General features: G+C 45.7%; 1 protein-coding gene across 3 annotated transcripts in view; it reads left to right on the top strand.

Moving 5' to 3' along the window:
- The window catches only part of akap7 (A kinase (PRKA) anchor protein 7), a 33,790-nt gene that overhangs the window by 1,701 nt on the left and 13,138 nt on the right, over nt 1-18,951 (top strand). For all 3 annotated transcript variants that reach the window (XM_077016582.1, XM_077016581.1, XM_077016580.1), the window contains exons 2-7: nt 54-200; nt 1,288-1,439; nt 4,121-4,257; nt 4,657-4,817; nt 5,810-5,922; nt 10,843-10,990. In XM_077016582.1, coding sequence (XP_076872697.1) covers nt 54-200; nt 1,288-1,439; nt 4,121-4,257; nt 4,657-4,817; nt 5,810-5,922; nt 10,843-10,990 — 858 coding nt within the window. The remainder of the gene's footprint in view (nt 1-53; nt 201-1,287; nt 1,440-4,120; nt 4,258-4,656; nt 4,818-5,809; nt 5,923-10,842; nt 10,991-18,951) is intronic.

Here is an 18,951-nt window from a genome sequence, read left to right as displayed (position 1 = left end):
GAAAACCCCAACACCCCATCCACCCCTCCATCATCCATTTTGTGTGTTCACAGATGGCAAAAAGGTGAAGAGGGTGAGGAAGAAGCCAAAGAAGGTGGGGTTGTGCAGGCGGAGGGAGACGCAGCCCCACGACCCCCTCTGCCTGCTGGCCGAGCTACCCTTCGCCAGCGTAGACACCCACATCTGGAAGGAGCTTGGCTGTGAGTCACCTGCATCGCTTCCGCAAATCTCTGACACACTGAGGGTTTAGCCGAGTCTTCGGGCGGCCGCGCTCAGGCCTTTAGTGCAGTCTTCTCCGCTAGGAACCTACAGTCAGTCGCCATTAAACACACCTCACCTGCTCTCAACTGCCTGGCCCAGCCACCGGCCCAGTCAGCGTCTGAGTTCTGTCCGTCCGAGCCACGCGGCCTGTATCGCCCAACCCGATTGTGCCTGTGTAGCTGTTCAATGACAGCAGTAGAAAATACACTGAGCCATGCACCTCTTGAGTGTCAGAGTCTCATCGAGCAGTTGCAGAAAGTTGTCATCTTCCAGGAGCTAGGAACACGGAGGGTAGCGCTGTGAGCATTGCAGTAAAAGAGAGCAAGAGAGGGTGATGGTGATGGAGAGAGAGAGTGCTGGGAGAGAGTGATGGTGATTTAGGGAGAGAGAGAGTGTGCTGGAGAGAGTGATGGTGATTGAGCGAGAGAGAGAGAGAGAGAGAGAGTGAGTGCTGGAGAGAGTGATGGTGATTGAGAGAGAGAGAGTGTGTGCTGGAGAGAGTGATGGTGCTTGAGAGAGAGAGAGAGTGTGCTGGAGAGAGTGATGGTGATTGAGAGAGAGTGTGTGTTGGAGAGAGTAATGGTGATAGAGAGAGAGAGTGATGGTGATGGAGAGAGAGTTGGGGAGGGGACCAGGAGTCTACCCCTCACCCCTCACTGATCTGGTATTGAGGGAGCTTCTTTGGTTTGCCAGCTGACACTAGGAACTTCCTAGCACTGCAGCTGGGTGCTGTATTCACATTCGACCAGCTGGCTACGTTCTAAAGAATGCGGCTGTTGTGTGTGTAGTGTGTAGTGTGTTGTGTGTGTGTGTGTTTGTGGGTGTGCATGTGTCTTTGTATAAAGTCTTTGTAAATCCCACTTTGCTTAGAGATTGTGTGTATTAAGATTTTATGACTTTTGTACTTCAGTGTTTGGTTAGGAGGTGCACTATGTACCACAGATGCTATAAGTGTAGTCGTGGTGTTGTGTGTGTGTGTGTGTGTGTGTGTGTGTGTGTGTGTGTGTGTGTGTGTGTGTATTTCAGTCTCTGGCATCCAAGAGAGTGAGAAGAAAAAGAGAAAGAGAGCACAGAAGGGACAAGTGGAAAGTGAGGGAGATGGAGAGAAAGACAAAAAGAAGAAGAAAGCGGTTCCTCGGCCAAACTACTTCGTCTCAATCCCCATCACCAATCAAAAGGTTCAATGAACCCTGTCAGCTCCTCCCCTCTGCTGCTCCCTGTCAGCTCCTCCCCTCTGCTGCTCCCTGTCAGCTCCTCCCCTCTGCTGCTTCCTGTCAGCTCCTCCCCTCTGCTGCTTCCTGTTAGCTCCTTCCCTCTGCTGCTCCCTGTCAGCTCCTCCCCTCTGCTGCACCCTGTTAGCTCCTCCCCTCTGCTGCTCCCTGTCAGCTCCTCCCCTCTGCTACTCCCTCTCATAACAGAGGGGCTGATTCAGCCGCCAACACCCCTGCAAAGTGCCCTAAAGTGGCTTAGACATCTGTAATACGTGCTGACACAACACATCTGTAACACGTAGTGACACAAAACATCTGTAACACGTGCTGACACAACACATCTGTAACACATACTGAAACAACACATCTGTAACACGTGCTGACACAACACATCTGTAACACGTAGTGACACAACACATCTGTAACACGTGCTGACACAACACATCTGTAACACGTGCTGACACAACACATCTGTAACACGTACTGACACAACACATCTGTAACATCTGTAACGTGCTGACACAACACATCTGTAACACGTGCGCTGACACAACCAGAGGTGGGTAGAGTATTCAACAATTTTACTGAAGTAAAAGTACAGTTACTTGAACCAAATTTTACTCAAGTAAAAGTAAAAGTATGCATCCCAAAAATTTACTTGAATAAAAGTAAAAAAAGTACTTTGATTAAAAGCTACTCAAGTAGTGAGTAAATGCATGAGTACTGTCTTGTGTCAGTAAATTACATCATGGGAAATTGAATTACGGGAAACAATGATTTTTAATGATAAAAATAAATATAAAAAATATTTATTATAAATGAATATTATATATATATATATAAATTATTTATTATAAATAATATGTATTTTTGTTTGTTCCTAATTATTAGGCAAGTGTAACTTTAATGTGTTCCACAAAGGCACTAACTGATGAGACTGTCAGCCAATACGTGTAGCTACAACTTGACACCAACTGAATCAATTTGTAGCAGACTTAATCATCGTATATTGCTAGTGTGTACAATCAGTGTGAGAACTGGTTTTTAGTATTGCACTGCGTTACATTTAATAATTACATCATACAAACGTTATGCCTCAGAGATATAGCATTACACAAAATTATACATACAGCAAACTTATCGCATCGTGTTTCCTCATATTTGATGTCGAGTTCTTGTAGGCTGAAATGTCCACATGTTTGCAGACACGATTGGCAGCGCCAAGGTTGCAAACTCTCACGCATTGAGCGTGAGACACACGCATTTGGCTGTCTTCACACGCTTACACGCCACACATCCGATTTCTCACGCCGAAAAAATTTAAATAAACTAAAAAAATAGTTTATTTACATCTGATCCACATCTATGATTCAATGAGTTACTAGTTCGCCAACCACTGGCGATCGATCGATCGCGATATAATACTTAATTTGTGTCCATTTTACACCCCCCCCCCCCCCCCCCCGTCAACAATTTACGTTCACCACCCAAACCCCCACCCCCCACCCTGGTATAAATCTCACTAAAAGTGATCTTGAAAACTTGGCAACCCTGCAGCGCATTATATAGCTGTCCTTTTACACGTTTGTAATGTAAACATTGGCTGTATGAGGTCAGGGATGTTCGGTAGGTTTTTCTGTCACTTTCTTGCTACGGTGGAGAAAGTTTGCGTATGTGATCACGTGACTGACCGGCTTCATTTGATTGGTCACTCATACTCTGGTGACGAGACGTTGGTCAGTCTTCTCACTGAAAAGACGAATTTTACAAAACGAAAGTAACGGTAGCGCGCCGCGCAAATCCGATTGTAACGGAGTAAAATTCGCGTTTTTCTCACCACATATTTACTCAAGTAAAAGTAGAAGTCTTTCATATTAAAACTACTCCTACAAGTAAATGTTTGTCCAAAAAGCTACTTGAGTAAATGTAACGGAGTAAATGTAACGCGTTCCTACCCACCTCTGGACACAACACATCTGTAACACGTGCTGACAACACATCTGTAACACATACTGACACAACACATCTGTAACACGTGCTGACACATCTGTAACACGTACTGACACAACACATCTGTAACACGTGCTGACACAACACATCTGTAACACGTGCTGACAAACATTCTGTAACATGTACTGACACAACACATCTGTAACACGTGCTGACACAAAACATCTGTAACACGTGCTGACATAAACTTTCTGTAACACGTGCTGACACAATACATCTGTAACACGTGCTTACACAAAACATCTGTAACACATGCTGACAAACATTCTGTAACACGTACTGACACAACACATCTATAACACGTGCTAACACAAAACATCTGTAACACATGCTGACAAACATTCTGTAACACGTACTGACACAACACATCTATAACACGTGCTGACACAAAACATCTGTAACACGTGCTGACAAACATTCTGTAACACGTACTGACACTGATCTGTAGTTCTTACACAATATCTGTAACACGTACTAACACATATGTCTGTAACACGTATTTGCACTCTTAAGCAACTTTATTAGAAACACCAGGCTTGTACTCGTATGATTTTATTATTGGTTATACCATACAGTCTGTCAGTGAGTGACCAGTAGAAGTGTATAAGCATCTGTGTGTGTGTGTGTGTGTGTCTCAGATAAAGCAGGGGGTAGAGGAGGTTCAGGCTTTGGTGTTGCAGAAGGACGCTCGGCTCGCCAGAGCTCTGATTCCTCCAGCCACTCTCCATGTCACACTTCTCGTCACACACCTCGCTACGCAGGAGCAGGTACACACGTACGTATATACACACACACACACACACACACACACACACACACACAATTTTTAGTTAAGTTTAAATGCTTGGTGTTGTTTTTATTTTGTTTAAATTACACTCCATAATTACACTCCATAATTTGGTTTGTAGGATTTATACTGTATAATGTACTATATGTGGTGTATATATATAATGTACTATGTGGAACAATGTGCTGATTGGGCAGACCAAGTGAGTAGTCCTTTCTGATTGGACCGATCCACTGACCAGTCAAGAGATGTTTGTTTGTCTGTTTATTTATTTATTTATTTGTATGTCCAGTTGTACTGAACATGGATGTGTAATTTCACACATCATTGTAGTGTCCGTGGGACCAAAAGTCAGGATCCTTGAGTGTGTGTGTGTTTCCACACCAGTGCTGCATTAGCAGTAGAAGAGATGGAGTCAAGTCTGAAGTCCCTGTTGGCTGGGCGGAGCCTCGTGCTGCCGTTTCGTGGTATTGGTCACTTCAGACAGGAAGTAGCATTTATTCAGGTTGAAGAGGGAGAGCATCTCGGTACCCTCAAACAGATCGCAGGCGAGTATGGCTTTAGTCCTTACTCTGTTCTTTCACTCCCTCTCTCTCTCTTACTCCTCTTCCTCTCTCTCTCTACTTTCTCCTTTATCACCCTTCTTCCTCTACCTCTCTTTTGTGATTAACTTTCATAGTGCTAGTTACATTTCCATATAAAATTAATGAAATAGCACATCTCATATGAGAAGTTATGTTTTAGGTTGAATTGTGTGTACAAGAATGGGTGCATGCATCTGAGTGTGTGTGTGTGTTTGTTTGACTGTGTGCGTCCTGTTTAGGTGTGTGTTTGTGTGTAGGTCCCTCTGCGTATGCTCTGCTTGGGCTCTATTTGTGTGTTGTGTTGTGTAGTGTTGTGTGGTCACCCAGCTCTGTAAGGTGTCTGACGTTCTGCACTCTCCCCACTGTCCAACTCCTCCTGTAACTCTGGACTAATGCGTGTCCTCCCCAGACGCCCCAAACGCTGACATTGGGTCGCTGTTTCTGCTTCTTACAGAATATCACGGTAGTTAGTTTTGTACAAAACAACAGCTCCTGTAAAATCTATGTGTCTGTGTGTGTTTGTGTGCACGCGCATGTGTGTGTGTGTGTGTGTGTGTGTGTGTGTGCGTGCGTGTTAAATTACATCATGTATAACAGGAACGAGATATTCATAGACAAGTGGATCCTCTAGATAATGTTATAGGACTGTTTTCTCCAGTTCAATACACTTCTACATTTCTCCTTCTCCTCCCTCTCCTTCTCTCTCCCTCTCTCTCTCTCTTCCCCCTCCCTCATTCCCTCTCTCTCTCTCTCACACTCTCTCTGTATTGATTAAGTTCTTGTCTTACATTAGTGGTAGGGGCAGATGGATCAGGCCTGTTTGTGATGATCTGTAAATAGCCTCACCCTACCTTTGTGTCTGTGCTACCTTCACCTCCACTGTTGGACTGAACTCTCTCTCTCTCTCTCCCTCTCTCTCCCTCTCTCTCTGTCTGTCTATCTCTCTGTGGTCTCAGACTTGGTACGGAGGGCATTTGAGGAGAAGGGAATCCCGTCCGGAGACCAGAAAGCCTTCGCACCTCACCTGACATTCATCAAGCTTTCACGAGCACCCAAACTGCGCCACCAGGTGAAACTATTTAGTGTGTATGTGTGTGTGTGTGAATGTGTGTACATTTGAAGTTAGCTGCTAAGCTAAGTCAGATAAATCAAAAGCAGAATGAGTTGGCATGATACAGCGACGTGTGTCTGTGTAACATATACATACTCTCTCTCTCTCTCTCTCTCTCTCTCTCTCACACACACATACACACACACACACACACACACACACACTGGTTGTGGTGTGACTTGTGGTCTCAGTCTGTGGACAGACTGGCTTGGTTTATTGCACTTCCAGCCTGTCGGGTCAACACCAGGCATGAGGACAGTTTGAATTGAGCTGTGCTGGCTGTCCTCATGGAGACGAGGTCAAGAGGGGAGACAGAATGGGACTATGGGTAGCCTCAGTGTTGCTATGGCCTACAGTCTACTCGCAGACAGATAGTCACTCATACACACACACACACACACACACACACACTCACAAACACACACACACAGATCGCTACAATGCTCTCTCTCTTTATACTACACGTGACTTAAATGCCCTTTACCAAAACACTAAAATGGAAAATACTGTTAAATCACTGTAAAAATCCTACAAAAAATACCAAGCTAAATACCACACAAGTGAGGGTTGGTTTGATCAGCACTGCAAGACTTCGAAGTTCAAAATTCAAACACAGAGACTCCGATAATAAGGGCTTGCATGCAAATTAGTCAAATGCTTTGAAAGATTGCAAAACTGGTGCACTGTTGCGAAACAGAAAAAATAAATTTTTATGAAGAAAACCTAATCAGTCTGAAGAACCACTCAAGACTAACCAATTACAGCAAAAGAAATAGATGATCAAATGAAATCACTCAAATTAACGAGAGTGAGGTCCAGACAAACAGCAATATGATACTTACATTCTGTAGTCTGAATGTAATAAAACATCTGATGATTTTGGAAGGTTTCCTAAAATCTGGAAGCAAGGATTCATGACGTGTGTGTGTGTGTGTGTGTGTGTGTGTGTGTGTGTGTGTGTGTGTGTGTGGGACTCTGAGGGAGATATTTAGCATGAATGAAAGAATGAACTCTTAATTGTCATTGTGCACAGTACAATGAAATTCTGTGGGCTACTTTCAACATGAACCTGGTCAAAAGAGCTGAATGACAATACAGTCCACCATGAATCACTAACAGCAGACAGCAGTGAGGTACAGCAGTGACGTACAGCAGTGAGGTACAGCAGTGACGTACAGCAGTGAGGTTAAGCAGTGAGGTACAGCAGTGACGTACAGCAGTGACGTACAGCAGTGAGGTAGAGGTCTGCACTCCCGCGGTAATCCCGCGGGTCCCGCGGGACCCGACAGAATATCTTGCGGCGCGGGACAGAATTTAATTGTTATTGGCGGGAGCGGGAGTTGAATTAGTCCAGGCGATGCGGGAGCGGGACCACATATACATGTAAAAAGATCCTGCAAATTAATAGTCTAGAAAATTATAGTAATAACAACGCAATGATTTCCATGCATAAGGAACAGGACGAAAACAACTAATCATTCAGTAAGTAAGCAATAAACTAATTCAAAATATTGGCTAAGCAACTGATCACGTGAACATGAAGTGTGCGTCATTTTGTCATTTTGATACAGAAATGGCAGAGACTGTAGACCAGGGGTCGGCAACCTTTGAGACATGGAGTGCCAACTTTAACATGTCCAGTCAATGAGTGTGCCACTATGGCGGCGAGTTTAAATTGTTGACCGAGGAGGGGGGGAGGTGTAAATCGACACAAAAAGTATTATATCGCGATCGATCGCCAAGTTTAAACGCCTCCGCCGTTCGCGCGAGGTGTGCGTGCGGAGTCGCGCGCTACGGTCACTCGCGAAAGTATAATCCATTAATAAAATAATTTATATTAAAATATATATTTTTGCTGATGCTGGTCCAGCGTGTCGCGTGCCAGTGACTATGCCTCGGTGTGCCAATGGTGGCACGCGTGCCATAGGTTGCCGACCCCTGCTATAGACGGTCAACCAGTTTCAGCTGTGGAAAATTCTATTAAAACAGGCGAATACACCACAATTAAGCCAACTACAGGAAAGTCTGATGTATGGAAGTCATATTCCATTGTAATTAATGGAGATGGAAATCGGCTTGTTGTGATACATGTCAGAAAGTGTTGGTGTACGTCACCTGACGGGATGTGTTTGGACTGTGATAATCGCTATATTGCTGTTTTAATAAATACATAAGAAAATTTCAAGTACTAAATCTAATTAATTCAATTCATATTAGGATTGCGGGCGGGGGCGACAGAAATGTGTATGTGGTGGGCGGGTGCGGGATTAAAACAAGCGATTTTTTGGCCGGTGCGGGCGGGAGCGGGATTAAAACAAGCAGGTGCGGGCGGGAGCGGGTCTAAAACAAGCGGGAGCGGGCGGGAGCGGGATTAAAAAAGCAGTCCCGCGCAGACCTCTACAGTGAGGTACAGCAGTGACGTACAGCAGTGACGTACAATCTACAAATAATCTACTAGTAATCTACAATGACCTCTTTAGACTGGTTCTCTGGATGATCTGTAATCTACAATGACCTCTTTAGACTGGTCCTCTTGATGATCTATAATCTACAATGACCTCTGACTGATCCTCTTGATGATCTGTAATCTACAATGACCTCTGACTGATCCTCTTGATGATCTGTAATCTACAATGACCTCTGACTGATCCTCTTGATGATCTGTAATCTACAATGACCTCTTTAGACTGATTCTCTGGATGATCTGTAATCTACAAAGACCTCTGACTGATCCTCTTGATGATCTGTAATCTACAATGACCTCTTTAGACTGTTGTTTGTGCACCATTTGACTATTTGGTGGATCTCCTCTCTAGTGGATCCCATCTCATACTAGTGTATCTTAGGTCCTATTCTACATCTTAGGTCTTATTCTACATCTTAGGTCTTATTCTACATCTTAGGTCTTATTCTACATCTTAGGTCCTATTCTACATCTTAGGTCCTATTCTACATCTTAGGTCTTATTCTACATCTTAGGTCCTATTCTACATCTTAGGTCCTATTCTACATCTTAGGTCTTATTCTACATCTTAGGTCCTATTCTACATCTTAGGTCCTATTCTACATCTTAGGTCTTATTCTACATCTTAGGTCCTATTCTACTTCCAAGTCTACATACAGGGCCTTGCAACAGCCCTGGACCAGTCTGACATCCTGGACCAAACTTTACATGATGCAAGTGCTTGCTCTATGCTGGTGCCCTTGTGCTGATGTCCTCTACAGAAGAAGACATGTAGCAAAGGGCAGTCACTTCTAGAGCAGTATTGTCAGAGACGGACTCCAGCAGTCCAGCAGAGCAAAATAAGAATCATGATTTTCCAGAAGGGGCATTTTGGGACTTCATCAGGAGGGTCACCACCATCCCTGTGGTGAGATCCCTTAGTGAACAGGTCAGTAATGCACCTAGCAAGGCATGCAGCACAGAAGTGGGAACCACACCAGCAGACAACACAGAGCAGAACTGGGTCTTTAACCCCACACACCAGCATACAACATAGGACAATTAAATACTGGTAATCAGTCAGTCAGGCCGAATCACACTCTTTAAAATACAGAAGTCTTCTGGCTAATCACCTCTGCTCAGAGCCCCTCCTCCTCTGCTCAGAGCCACGCCCCTCTGCTCAGAGCCACGCCCCTCTGCTCAGACATTACATAAGTACACAAGGGGAATTGACAACAGCCTGGATGGGGAAAGAAGCAGACTACATAAAACATGGGTGCCAAAAGAGGACAGCTTGTGTGGACAGGGATTTAATGGAAAAAGATCTATTTCCAAGAATTTAAAAAAGATACAGACACATACATTTTTTTAATAATTCCAAAAAATAACAGTGTTAAATTTTCTTTGTGACTGATAAACTTCTGTCCTGGTAGAGGTGGCTGAAACGATCCCCAGAGCAGTAACGTCTGTCTCCGCTCTGCAGGACATTTACAAAACTGCTTCTTTTCTGTGATGCACCAATTTATTTACGTAATAACCAATATCAAAATCCCACAAAACCACTGCTCCTGTTTCTAAGGGGAGAAGTGTTGTGGCATTTGTTTTGAGACCTGGTGTGTTCATAAGAACAGAGGGGAAGGGAGAAGAACTAACGAAGCGGTATAAACGAACAGAGACAAAGACGGACAGAGAGACGGACAGAGAGACGGACCGAGAGACGGACCGAGAGACGGACCGAGAGACGGACAGAGAGACGGACAGAGAGACGGACCGAGAGACGGACCGAGAGACGGACCGATAGACGGACCGAGAGACGGACCGAGAGACGGACCGAGAGACGGACAGAGAGATGGACAGAGAGTGTTTTCTGCTTGGATGCTTCTCAACTAGAGCAGCCAGCTCCTTGCAGCATATCAGGAGTCCATCTGGCTACAAACCCCCTACTGAAACGTTCTCGCTCACCAGCATGTACACACACACTCTCAGCCCCTCTGTCATTCACCCATTCTTTCTCTATTCTCTAAAACACACACACACACACACACACACACACACACTCGTCTTTTTCTTGAGAAGCTTGTTACAAGGACTGTTTTTGCAGGATGCTATTTTTATGTTGAAGCTCTGTCAGTAACACGTTTGCATGTTGAGGTACACGGAGCTGTCAGATGTGTACGTGCATATGTGCATGCCTGAGTGTGTGTGTGTGTGTGTGTGTGTGTGTGTGTCTTTGTTTTCAAGTTTTTCCACTCAGGATGGAAGCGACAGACAGGAGTCGCGTCTTTAATCTTCCCACCAGACACACTTCCTGCCGAGGTTATCGGCCTTTGCAGATGGCTCTGTCTCCTACTGTTGCTCTGCTCAACAGGGTCAGGTGCTCAGTGTGTGTCTTGTATGTCCACGCTCATGTGTGTGTGTGTGTGTGTATTTTGCAGGGAATTAAAAAGCTCGACCCTGCCCTGTACGAGCCATTTGACCAGCGCGTGTTTGGTGAGGAGTGCGTGTGCAGCCTTGATCTGTGCTCCATGTTGAAGAAGAAGTCAGCAGATGGATACTACCATCGCGAAAAAACCGTCACCTTCGGTAAGTCACGCATGTCTTGCTTTTCATACATATCTTTGAATGTGTCGACCCCCATCAGGGTTAAATTCTTACTGAACTCTCTCCAGAACACACTGCCCCAAGGGGAGGAAGAGCTCAGTAAAGGTTCTATGGAAAAGCATTTTCTCACACACTGTCTGTCATCCTGGTTCAGTACTGTAGTCTCGGTTCAGAACAGTGGTCCTGGTTCTGTACTGTGGTCCTGGTTCAGTACTGTAGTCTCGGTTCAGAACAGTGGTCCTGGTTCTGTACTGTGGTCCTGGTTCAGTACTGTAGTCTCGGTTCAGAACAGTAGTCCTGGTTCAGAACAGTGGTCCTGGTTCTGTACTGTGGTCCTGGTTCAGTACTGTAGTGTCGGTTCAGAACAGTGGTCCTGGTTCTGTACTGTGGTCCTGGTTCAGTATTGTAGTCTCGGTTCTGTACTGTGGTCCTGGTTCTGTACTGTGGTCCTGGTTCAGTACTGTAGTCTCGGTTCAGAACAGTGGTCCTGGTTCTGTACTGTGGTCCTGGTTCAGTACTGTAGTCTCGGTTCAGAACAGTGGTCCTGGTTCTGTACTGTGGTCTTGGTTCAGTACTGTAGTGTCGGTTCAGAACAGTAGTCCTGGTTCAGAACAGTGGTCCTGGTTCAGAACAGTAGTCCTGGTTCAGTACTGTAGTCTCGGTTCAGAACAGTGGTCCTGGTTCTGTACTGTGGTCCTGGTTCAGTACTGTAGTCTCGGTTCAGAACAGTGGTCCTGGTTCTGTACTGTGGTCCTGGTTCAGTACTGTAGTGTCGGTTCAGAACAGTGGTCCTGGTTCAGAACAGTAGTCCTGGTTCAGTACTGTAGTCTCGGTTCAGAACAGTGGTCCTGGTTCTGTACTGTGGTCCTGGTTCAGTACTGTGGTCTCGGTTAATTACTGTAATTACTAATGAATGGTCCTGGTTCCCAGTAAGCACAATAATGTAAGTGTGTAGGACTGAGGTTAACCTGTAGCTCTGGGGATACACTTTGTACTTTTATTACAGAAAATGCTCAAGAAATTCAAGTCTTTATATGCATGTAAACTGTAATATGGCTATGATTATAGCTCTGTTCTAAACAGCCTATTAAATACTGCTTGCTGTTTATGATCAAGACATTGACGATCAACAGTGCCCTCTAGTGGCAATGCTGAACGTTGCACTACATGCATCTCCTAAGAGGATATTAGATCTTATGGGTGTTCAGGATATTTTTTCTGTAGAGATTCTTCCTCACAGTAAGGCTGTGAGTCTGAGAGGTAAGTTAGGACTAAACACAACTATATGTTGTGTGGAGGACATTTTTATGTTGCGCTGGGCCTTTCCTCTCATGTTTTCTTCACTTCTGCCCTCTTGTGGTCACTAAAGAAGTTCCATCCGCTAAACCTTGAACAATTACCAGATCAGTCGTCAATGATCAAACGTCTGCAGTAACATCAAAGTGCAATTTGTGTATCTTGGATAAAGCCAGATCGATACTCCATTATGTCTGAAGGGGAGGCCATCTGCATGAATGAGTTCTGTGACATTCGTTCTCATATTTTTGAGGAGAGCTCCCACTGGGGTTTGAGTTCGTTAAATCCATACCGATGTGCTGTGTGTGATGTCATATCTCTGGGCTCTGTTAGATCATCTAGCATCTGTGTCTGATGTCATATCTCTTGGCCCTGTTTGTTCAGACTGACTGCTGTGTGCTGGGTCTGATGTCATATCTCTGCTAAGACCGACTGCTATGTCTGATGTCAGATGTCATCTCTGTTCAGATCGACTGTTGTGCCTGATGTCAGATGTCATCTCTGTTCAGACTGACTGCTGAGTCTGATGTCATATCTCTGCTGAGACCGACTGCTATGTCTGATGTCAGATCTCATCTCTGTTCAGATCGACTGCTGTGTCTGTCAGATGTCATCTCTGCTTAGACCAACTGCTGTGTCTGATGTCAGATGTCATCTCTGCTTAGAACAACTGCTGTGTCTGATGTCAGATGTCATCTCTGTTCAGACCGACTGCTGAGTCTGATGTCATATCTCTGCTGAGACCGACTGCTATGTCTGATGTCAGATCTCATCTCTGTTCAGATCGACTGCTGTGTCTGTCAGATGTCATCTCTGCTTAGACCAACTGCTGTGTCTGATGTCAGATGTCATCTCTGTTCAGACCAACTGCTGTGTCTGATGTCAGATGTCATCTCTGCTTAGACCAACTGCTGTGTCTGATGTCTGATGTCATAACGCTCAGACCGACTGTCACTCTCTCAACATCAGCGTGTGGCACAGGGCCCAGACAGTGAGCCACACTGTACAGTTGACTGTGAAGCTTACGGCAGGCTGCTTGGTTCAGCTGCAGGGTATCTGCGTGTAATGGGGTGGTTCCCGTGTGTCTGTGATGCAGATGTTCTTGACACGTTTAATCATCACGTTACTGATTGGATGAAGCGCTTAACGGTTTTCTGTGCAATAGTAAATCTGTTGTTCCTCAGGGCGAAACACGCTAATCACAGCCGACGTTTCGTAGCCTAAACCCATAAATCTAAGCAAACGAGAGGTGAGTGATCGCTGAAGAACACTGGAGCAGAGAATCGTGGGAAAAATGGAACCGTGCCATAATGTTCTGTGATGGAATTGTGGTTGCCCTCGTTGCCATGCCAATCGTCTCGAATACCAGGAACACATGCACAGGCGTTGATTAAACACCGCCTTTTTCATTTACCATCTCGTACAGATACAAATATGTTTTCATGTAAAAACTACAAATCTCTAGAATAATTTGTATTGAATCACATTTCATGAGATGGCCATGTAACAGATGACAACATGGAGCATCCCTGCTAATGGAAACAATTCTCCACTCACACTCCGCTCACACACACTTTCCAGACTCACAGGACGGTCTTTAGTAACATCAGGACTGTTGCCTGAGTCCGTGTGGCTGTGTGTCTGGCTGTGGTGGGGATGTGAGAGTAACTCTCTTACGGTTCTGCTCCGTCTGTGGTGGAGATGTGAGAGTAACTCTCTTACGGTTCTGCTCCGTCTGTGGTGGAGATGTGAGAGTAACTCTCTTACGGTTCTGCTCCGTCTGTGGTGGAGATGTGAGAGTAACTCTCTTACGGTTCTGCTCCGTCTGTGGTGGAGATGTGAGAGTAACTCTCTTACGGTTCTGCTCCGTCTGTGGTGGAGATGTGAGAGTAACTCTCTTACGGTTCTGCTCCGTCTGTGGTGGAGATGTGAGAGTAACTCTCTTACGGTTCTGCTCCGTCTGTGGTGGAGATGTGAGAGTAACTCTCTTACGGTTCTGCTCCGTCTGTGGTGGAGATGCTAAACTTGTGTTACGGTGAATTACACGCACTTCAGCACACTGCCTACACACACACACACACACACACACACACACACACACACACACACACACACACACAATAGCACACTTCACAAGATTACCAACACACAGTCACACACTTCCGTACTTCCGTACACGTATGTACCGAAATACACACAGCGCAGTTAACAACACACTACATTCGATGCCGTAAACACACTTGGCACCCTGCTTGGCATCATCTTGGCATTTCTAAGTGACTAAGATGTTGTAAATAGCAGTGACACTTTACGAATACTGCAAAATCTGTCACATTATTCATTAATGGGATGTGTGACTGCTATATGCGTATGTGACCATATGTATGCTATTACATCCTCCAGTCAGTAGGTGGTGTATTGAGGCCCTTGTTCCATGGAAATAAATGACAAGAATAAGAAGAACAAACTGATCTTAGTCTGTAGCATTGAGCTTGTCTTTTGTCTCATGTATACGGTGGTGGGCTGGTGTTCCAGAGGGAATAATAGATCAGATTAGATAATAGATTTTAAAAGTACATCCATATGTTCTTAGTAACACATTTTAACACGGTTTAAAGCAGGGCTTTTATATATTTTTCTGCGGGCCAGAATTGTGTGTGAGTGCTCTGACCTGTGGGCCAGACAATTTTCAGACCTGTACCAATACTGGGGATATTGGGGGTGTAATTTGATGTTATTATTTATGGGGTGATGGGCCGCCAGTTGAATAGCCCTGGTTTATAGGGTCAAAGGTTCCACCATGGACAGATATGAGCTGGCAGGTCTTTAGCGGGGAGGATCTGATCTAGAATGAGTTGGACTGTGATCCTGATGTAATCTGTGTTCTAGAATCAACCTCAACTAGATTCTCACCCTCGAAACATGCCCATGCAGCCAGGCCTAACGACCATAGAGCCCTGGCCGATCTAGATTGAATCTGACCTCCCTGTTGCAGCTGAACAGGCTGCAGTGGCTTCAACCTTCCTGCAGGAGGCAGTGTTTATCCACATTGTATTTTTTTTTAGCATTTTAGCATTTGGCAGGCTCTCTTCTCCAGATTGGCACTGGTGTGTTTATAAGTATGAGAACGTGCGTGGCCCCCTGGGAATCAGAGACGCGGTGTCTCCGTCACCGTGGTCCACCTGCTTGACCGGCTGAGACACAGGAGTGGCCACGTGTCTGGGAGACGCGGCCGCTGGCGGCTTTAATAGTCTGAAGGCGTGTGTGTGTCTCACATTGTGCTCAGGGAGCCCTGCTGAACTGGTCTGCATAGTGTTACGGCTTTTGAGAGGTTTACAATTGGGCTGTTTTTGGCTGCTAGAGCATCACACATCCGACCATAATAGCTGTCAATTTTATCATGTGTGTGTGTGTGTGTGTGTGTGTGTGTGTGTGTGTGTGTGTGTGTGTGTGTGTGTGTGTAATGATGCCATGTTTGTGAGCCCATTCATTTGTCCTGATTTGCTTTCAGCTTCCACAAATTGGAAGCAGGCCAGCACTTCCAGCTGGGCCTGAATCAGTGTGTGTGTGTGTGTGTGTGTGTGTGTGTGTGTGTGTGTCTGTGTGTGTGTGTCTGTGTGTGTGTGATGACTACAGATTCTTAAAACCCCATTCGACCAAAATAACAAAATGTTTCTCAGTTCTTTTTAAGCTTATGTAACAGACAGAAAGGGTGTTTGACATGTTGAAATCAGTTCTATGTTTCCATTAGCATCTCCAGCATGTATCAGTATCTACAGCATATCTACAGCTCCTCTAGGGCCCATAATTAGCTGGTCTACCACCATGGAGACTTTACATCCTGGGTATGACGTTTACATCATTACCCAACCCAGCTGAACCCGCTTTAGCTCATATAAGGATTTTTGTAAAAAATATCAAACATCAGTGTCAGTCATTCAGATTAGCAGATCCAGAAATTCCCTCATTTCTAGAACTGCATAAAATTCACACAACAGTTTAGTGTTGTGTGTAGATGGATTAGTGTCTCAATCTGGTCTGCCCAAAAATTCAGAGCTTCCCCCTGGAGAAGCACCTGTCTGTGCAGAGCCTGTGTGATGCTTGGGTGGGTGTTCGGGTGGAGGCTTGGGTGGATGAGAGGACAGTCTCATATAGACTCCAAAGACACTGAAGACAGGGTTAAGAGCAGCCTCCACCTCTAGAGCCAGAGCTGATCATCACTATCATCACTGTTACATCTTGCAGACTGGCGCAAGGCAGACACGGGTGGAGGCAAACAGTAGGAGAGAGAGAGAGAGAGAGAGAGAGAGAGAGAGAGAGAGAGAGAGAGAGAGAGAGAGAGAGAGAGAGAGAGAGAGAGGACAGGAAGGATAGAATGAGGAAATGAGTGAGGAGACGAGAGATCGGAAGAGCAGGAAAGAGATGCATCATTTCCACAAAGACACACCCTCAACTCTGGGTCCTGGACCCTTCCAATAGGGACAAGAGAACGACTCTGTGGGAGTGGCCAGCTGTTTTGCGCCCGCCCACGTAACAAGGAGGAAGAGGAGTGGGGCTTTGTTTCCTGCTCATTCAGCTGCAAAGTGGATCATCAGAGACCTGCTTAGAGAGGGGCGAGACTGGAGGAGGGGTAAGAGAGAGGGGGAGAAAGAGAGAAGGTGGAAGGAGAAAGGGGGGGGAGCAGGGTTATTTCAATCTGATGGTTGATATCTAGCACCTCATCAGGTCTGCACACCATCGCCAAGTATAACTCCATCTGTAAACGGAGAGGTGGAGAGATGGAGAAAGGTGGAGGGGTGTATAGAAATAGTGTGTGTGTGTGTGTGTGTGTGTGTGTGTGTGCTTTTTGTGTTGTTGAGTTATTGTATGTGTATGTAGGTCCAAGTGTAAGTGTGCTCATTTAAAGAGGATTCTATAATTGTTTGCATCTATGCTCATGGATGTGTGTGTGTGTGTGTGTGTGTGTGTGTGTGTGTGTGTGTGTGTGTGTGTGTGAGTGCTAGAGACATTGTCTTTTGGGTTATCTGGCATCCCTGCAGACTTAACACTACTAATTGCATTAAGCCATCAGGACCTTCTGTCTGTTGGGATGCAGCTGGGTGGTACGACCCAGGATTCAGACTCACACAGGAAGTCTAATTAGTGAGTAGCATGTTTCAATTAGACGGTAATTGGCTGACGAATGACCAGCCATCTCCATGAATAACAAACATGACGGGTTACGGTCTGCAGTTCGGATGCTTGTCAATCATTTATTAATTGATTTGAGTTAATCCTGCCATGGGGATTCTTATCACAGTGAGTTCAGAGTTCATGTAGGCAGTGCTGATAATCACATTGTAATGACTCTGGACGCCTCGCAGAAAGACGAAAGACTTCTGGAGAGAGATGGAGCTTTATTGCGCTGTAAAACAGAAATTACACATGAACACACACACACACACACACACACACGCAAACACACGCATGCACAAGCTCACTCGTGATAGTCACTGTTCATTCCAAACCAATCATTCAAGCCAATGAAAAGAGGGGGTGGGATTACAGACTCCACTCCCTCTCTATCTCTCTCTCTCACACACACACACACACACACTCACACTCACGCGACCAGTCGGAGCAGGCTGTGCGAGGCATTCTGCCTCCCGCTCATACACACACACAGACATGCACACACGCACATTCATCAACACACACAATGCCTCGGTCCGCTTGAGGAGACATTACTGGATTTTACGGAGTCTACTGTAGAGAGAGAGGGAGAGCGAGAGAGTGAAAGAGGTAGAAAGAGTGAGGGAGAGAGGGAGGGAGGGAGAAGGAGAAGGAGAAGGAGGGAGAAGCAACCATGGGTCAGCTGTGCTGTTTCCCCTTCTCCCGAGCAGAGGACAAACTCAGTAAGTGTGATGCTATTGTCCAATATTTACCATGTGCTGTGTTTGTGTACTGGAGTTACGGGTGGAGGAGGAGAGAGTGTGTAGTGGAGTTGAGGGTGGAGGAGGAGAGAGAGTGTAGTGAAGTTGAGGGTGGAGGAGGAGAGAGTGTGTAGTGGAGTTACGGGTGGAGGAGGAGAGAGTGTGTAGTGGAGTTACGGGTGGAGGAGGAGAGAGAGTGTAGTGGAGTTACGGGTGGAGGAGGAGAGAGTGTGTAGTGGAGTTGAAGGTGGAGGAGGAGAGAGTGTGTAGTGGAGTTGAAGGTGGAGGAGGAGAGAGTGTGTAGTGGAGTTGAGGGTGGAGGAGGAGAGAGTGTGTAGTGGAGTTGAAGGTGGAGGAGGAGAGAGAGTGTAGTGGAGTTAAATGGAGGAGGAGAGAGTGTGTAATGGAGTTGAGGGTGGAGGAGGAGAGAGTGTGTAGTGGAGTTACGGGTGGAGGAGGAGAGAGAGTGTAGTGCAGTTGGGGGTGGAGGAGGAGAGTGTGTAGTGGAGTTGAGGGTGGAGGAGGAGAGAGTGTGTAGTGGAGTTACAAGGTGGAGGAGGAGAGAGTGTGTAGTGGAGTTACGGGTGGAGGAGGAGAGAGTGTGTAGTGGAGTTAAAGGTGGAGGAGGAGAGAGTGTGTAGTGGAGTTAAATGGAGGAGGAGAGAGTGTAGTGGAGTTACGGGTGGAGGAGGAGAGAGTGTAGTGGAGTTACGGGTGGAGGAGGAGAGAGTGTGT

The sequence above is a fragment of the Brachyhypopomus gauderio genome, chromosome 9 (assembly GCF_052324685.1).
Source record: "Brachyhypopomus gauderio isolate BG-103 chromosome 9, BGAUD_0.2, whole genome shotgun sequence".
Taxonomy (NCBI): Eukaryota; Metazoa; Chordata; class Actinopteri; order Gymnotiformes; family Hypopomidae; genus Brachyhypopomus; species Brachyhypopomus gauderio.
Note: the sequence above shows the minus strand (reverse complement) of the source record. Positions and strands in the feature narration are given on the sequence as shown.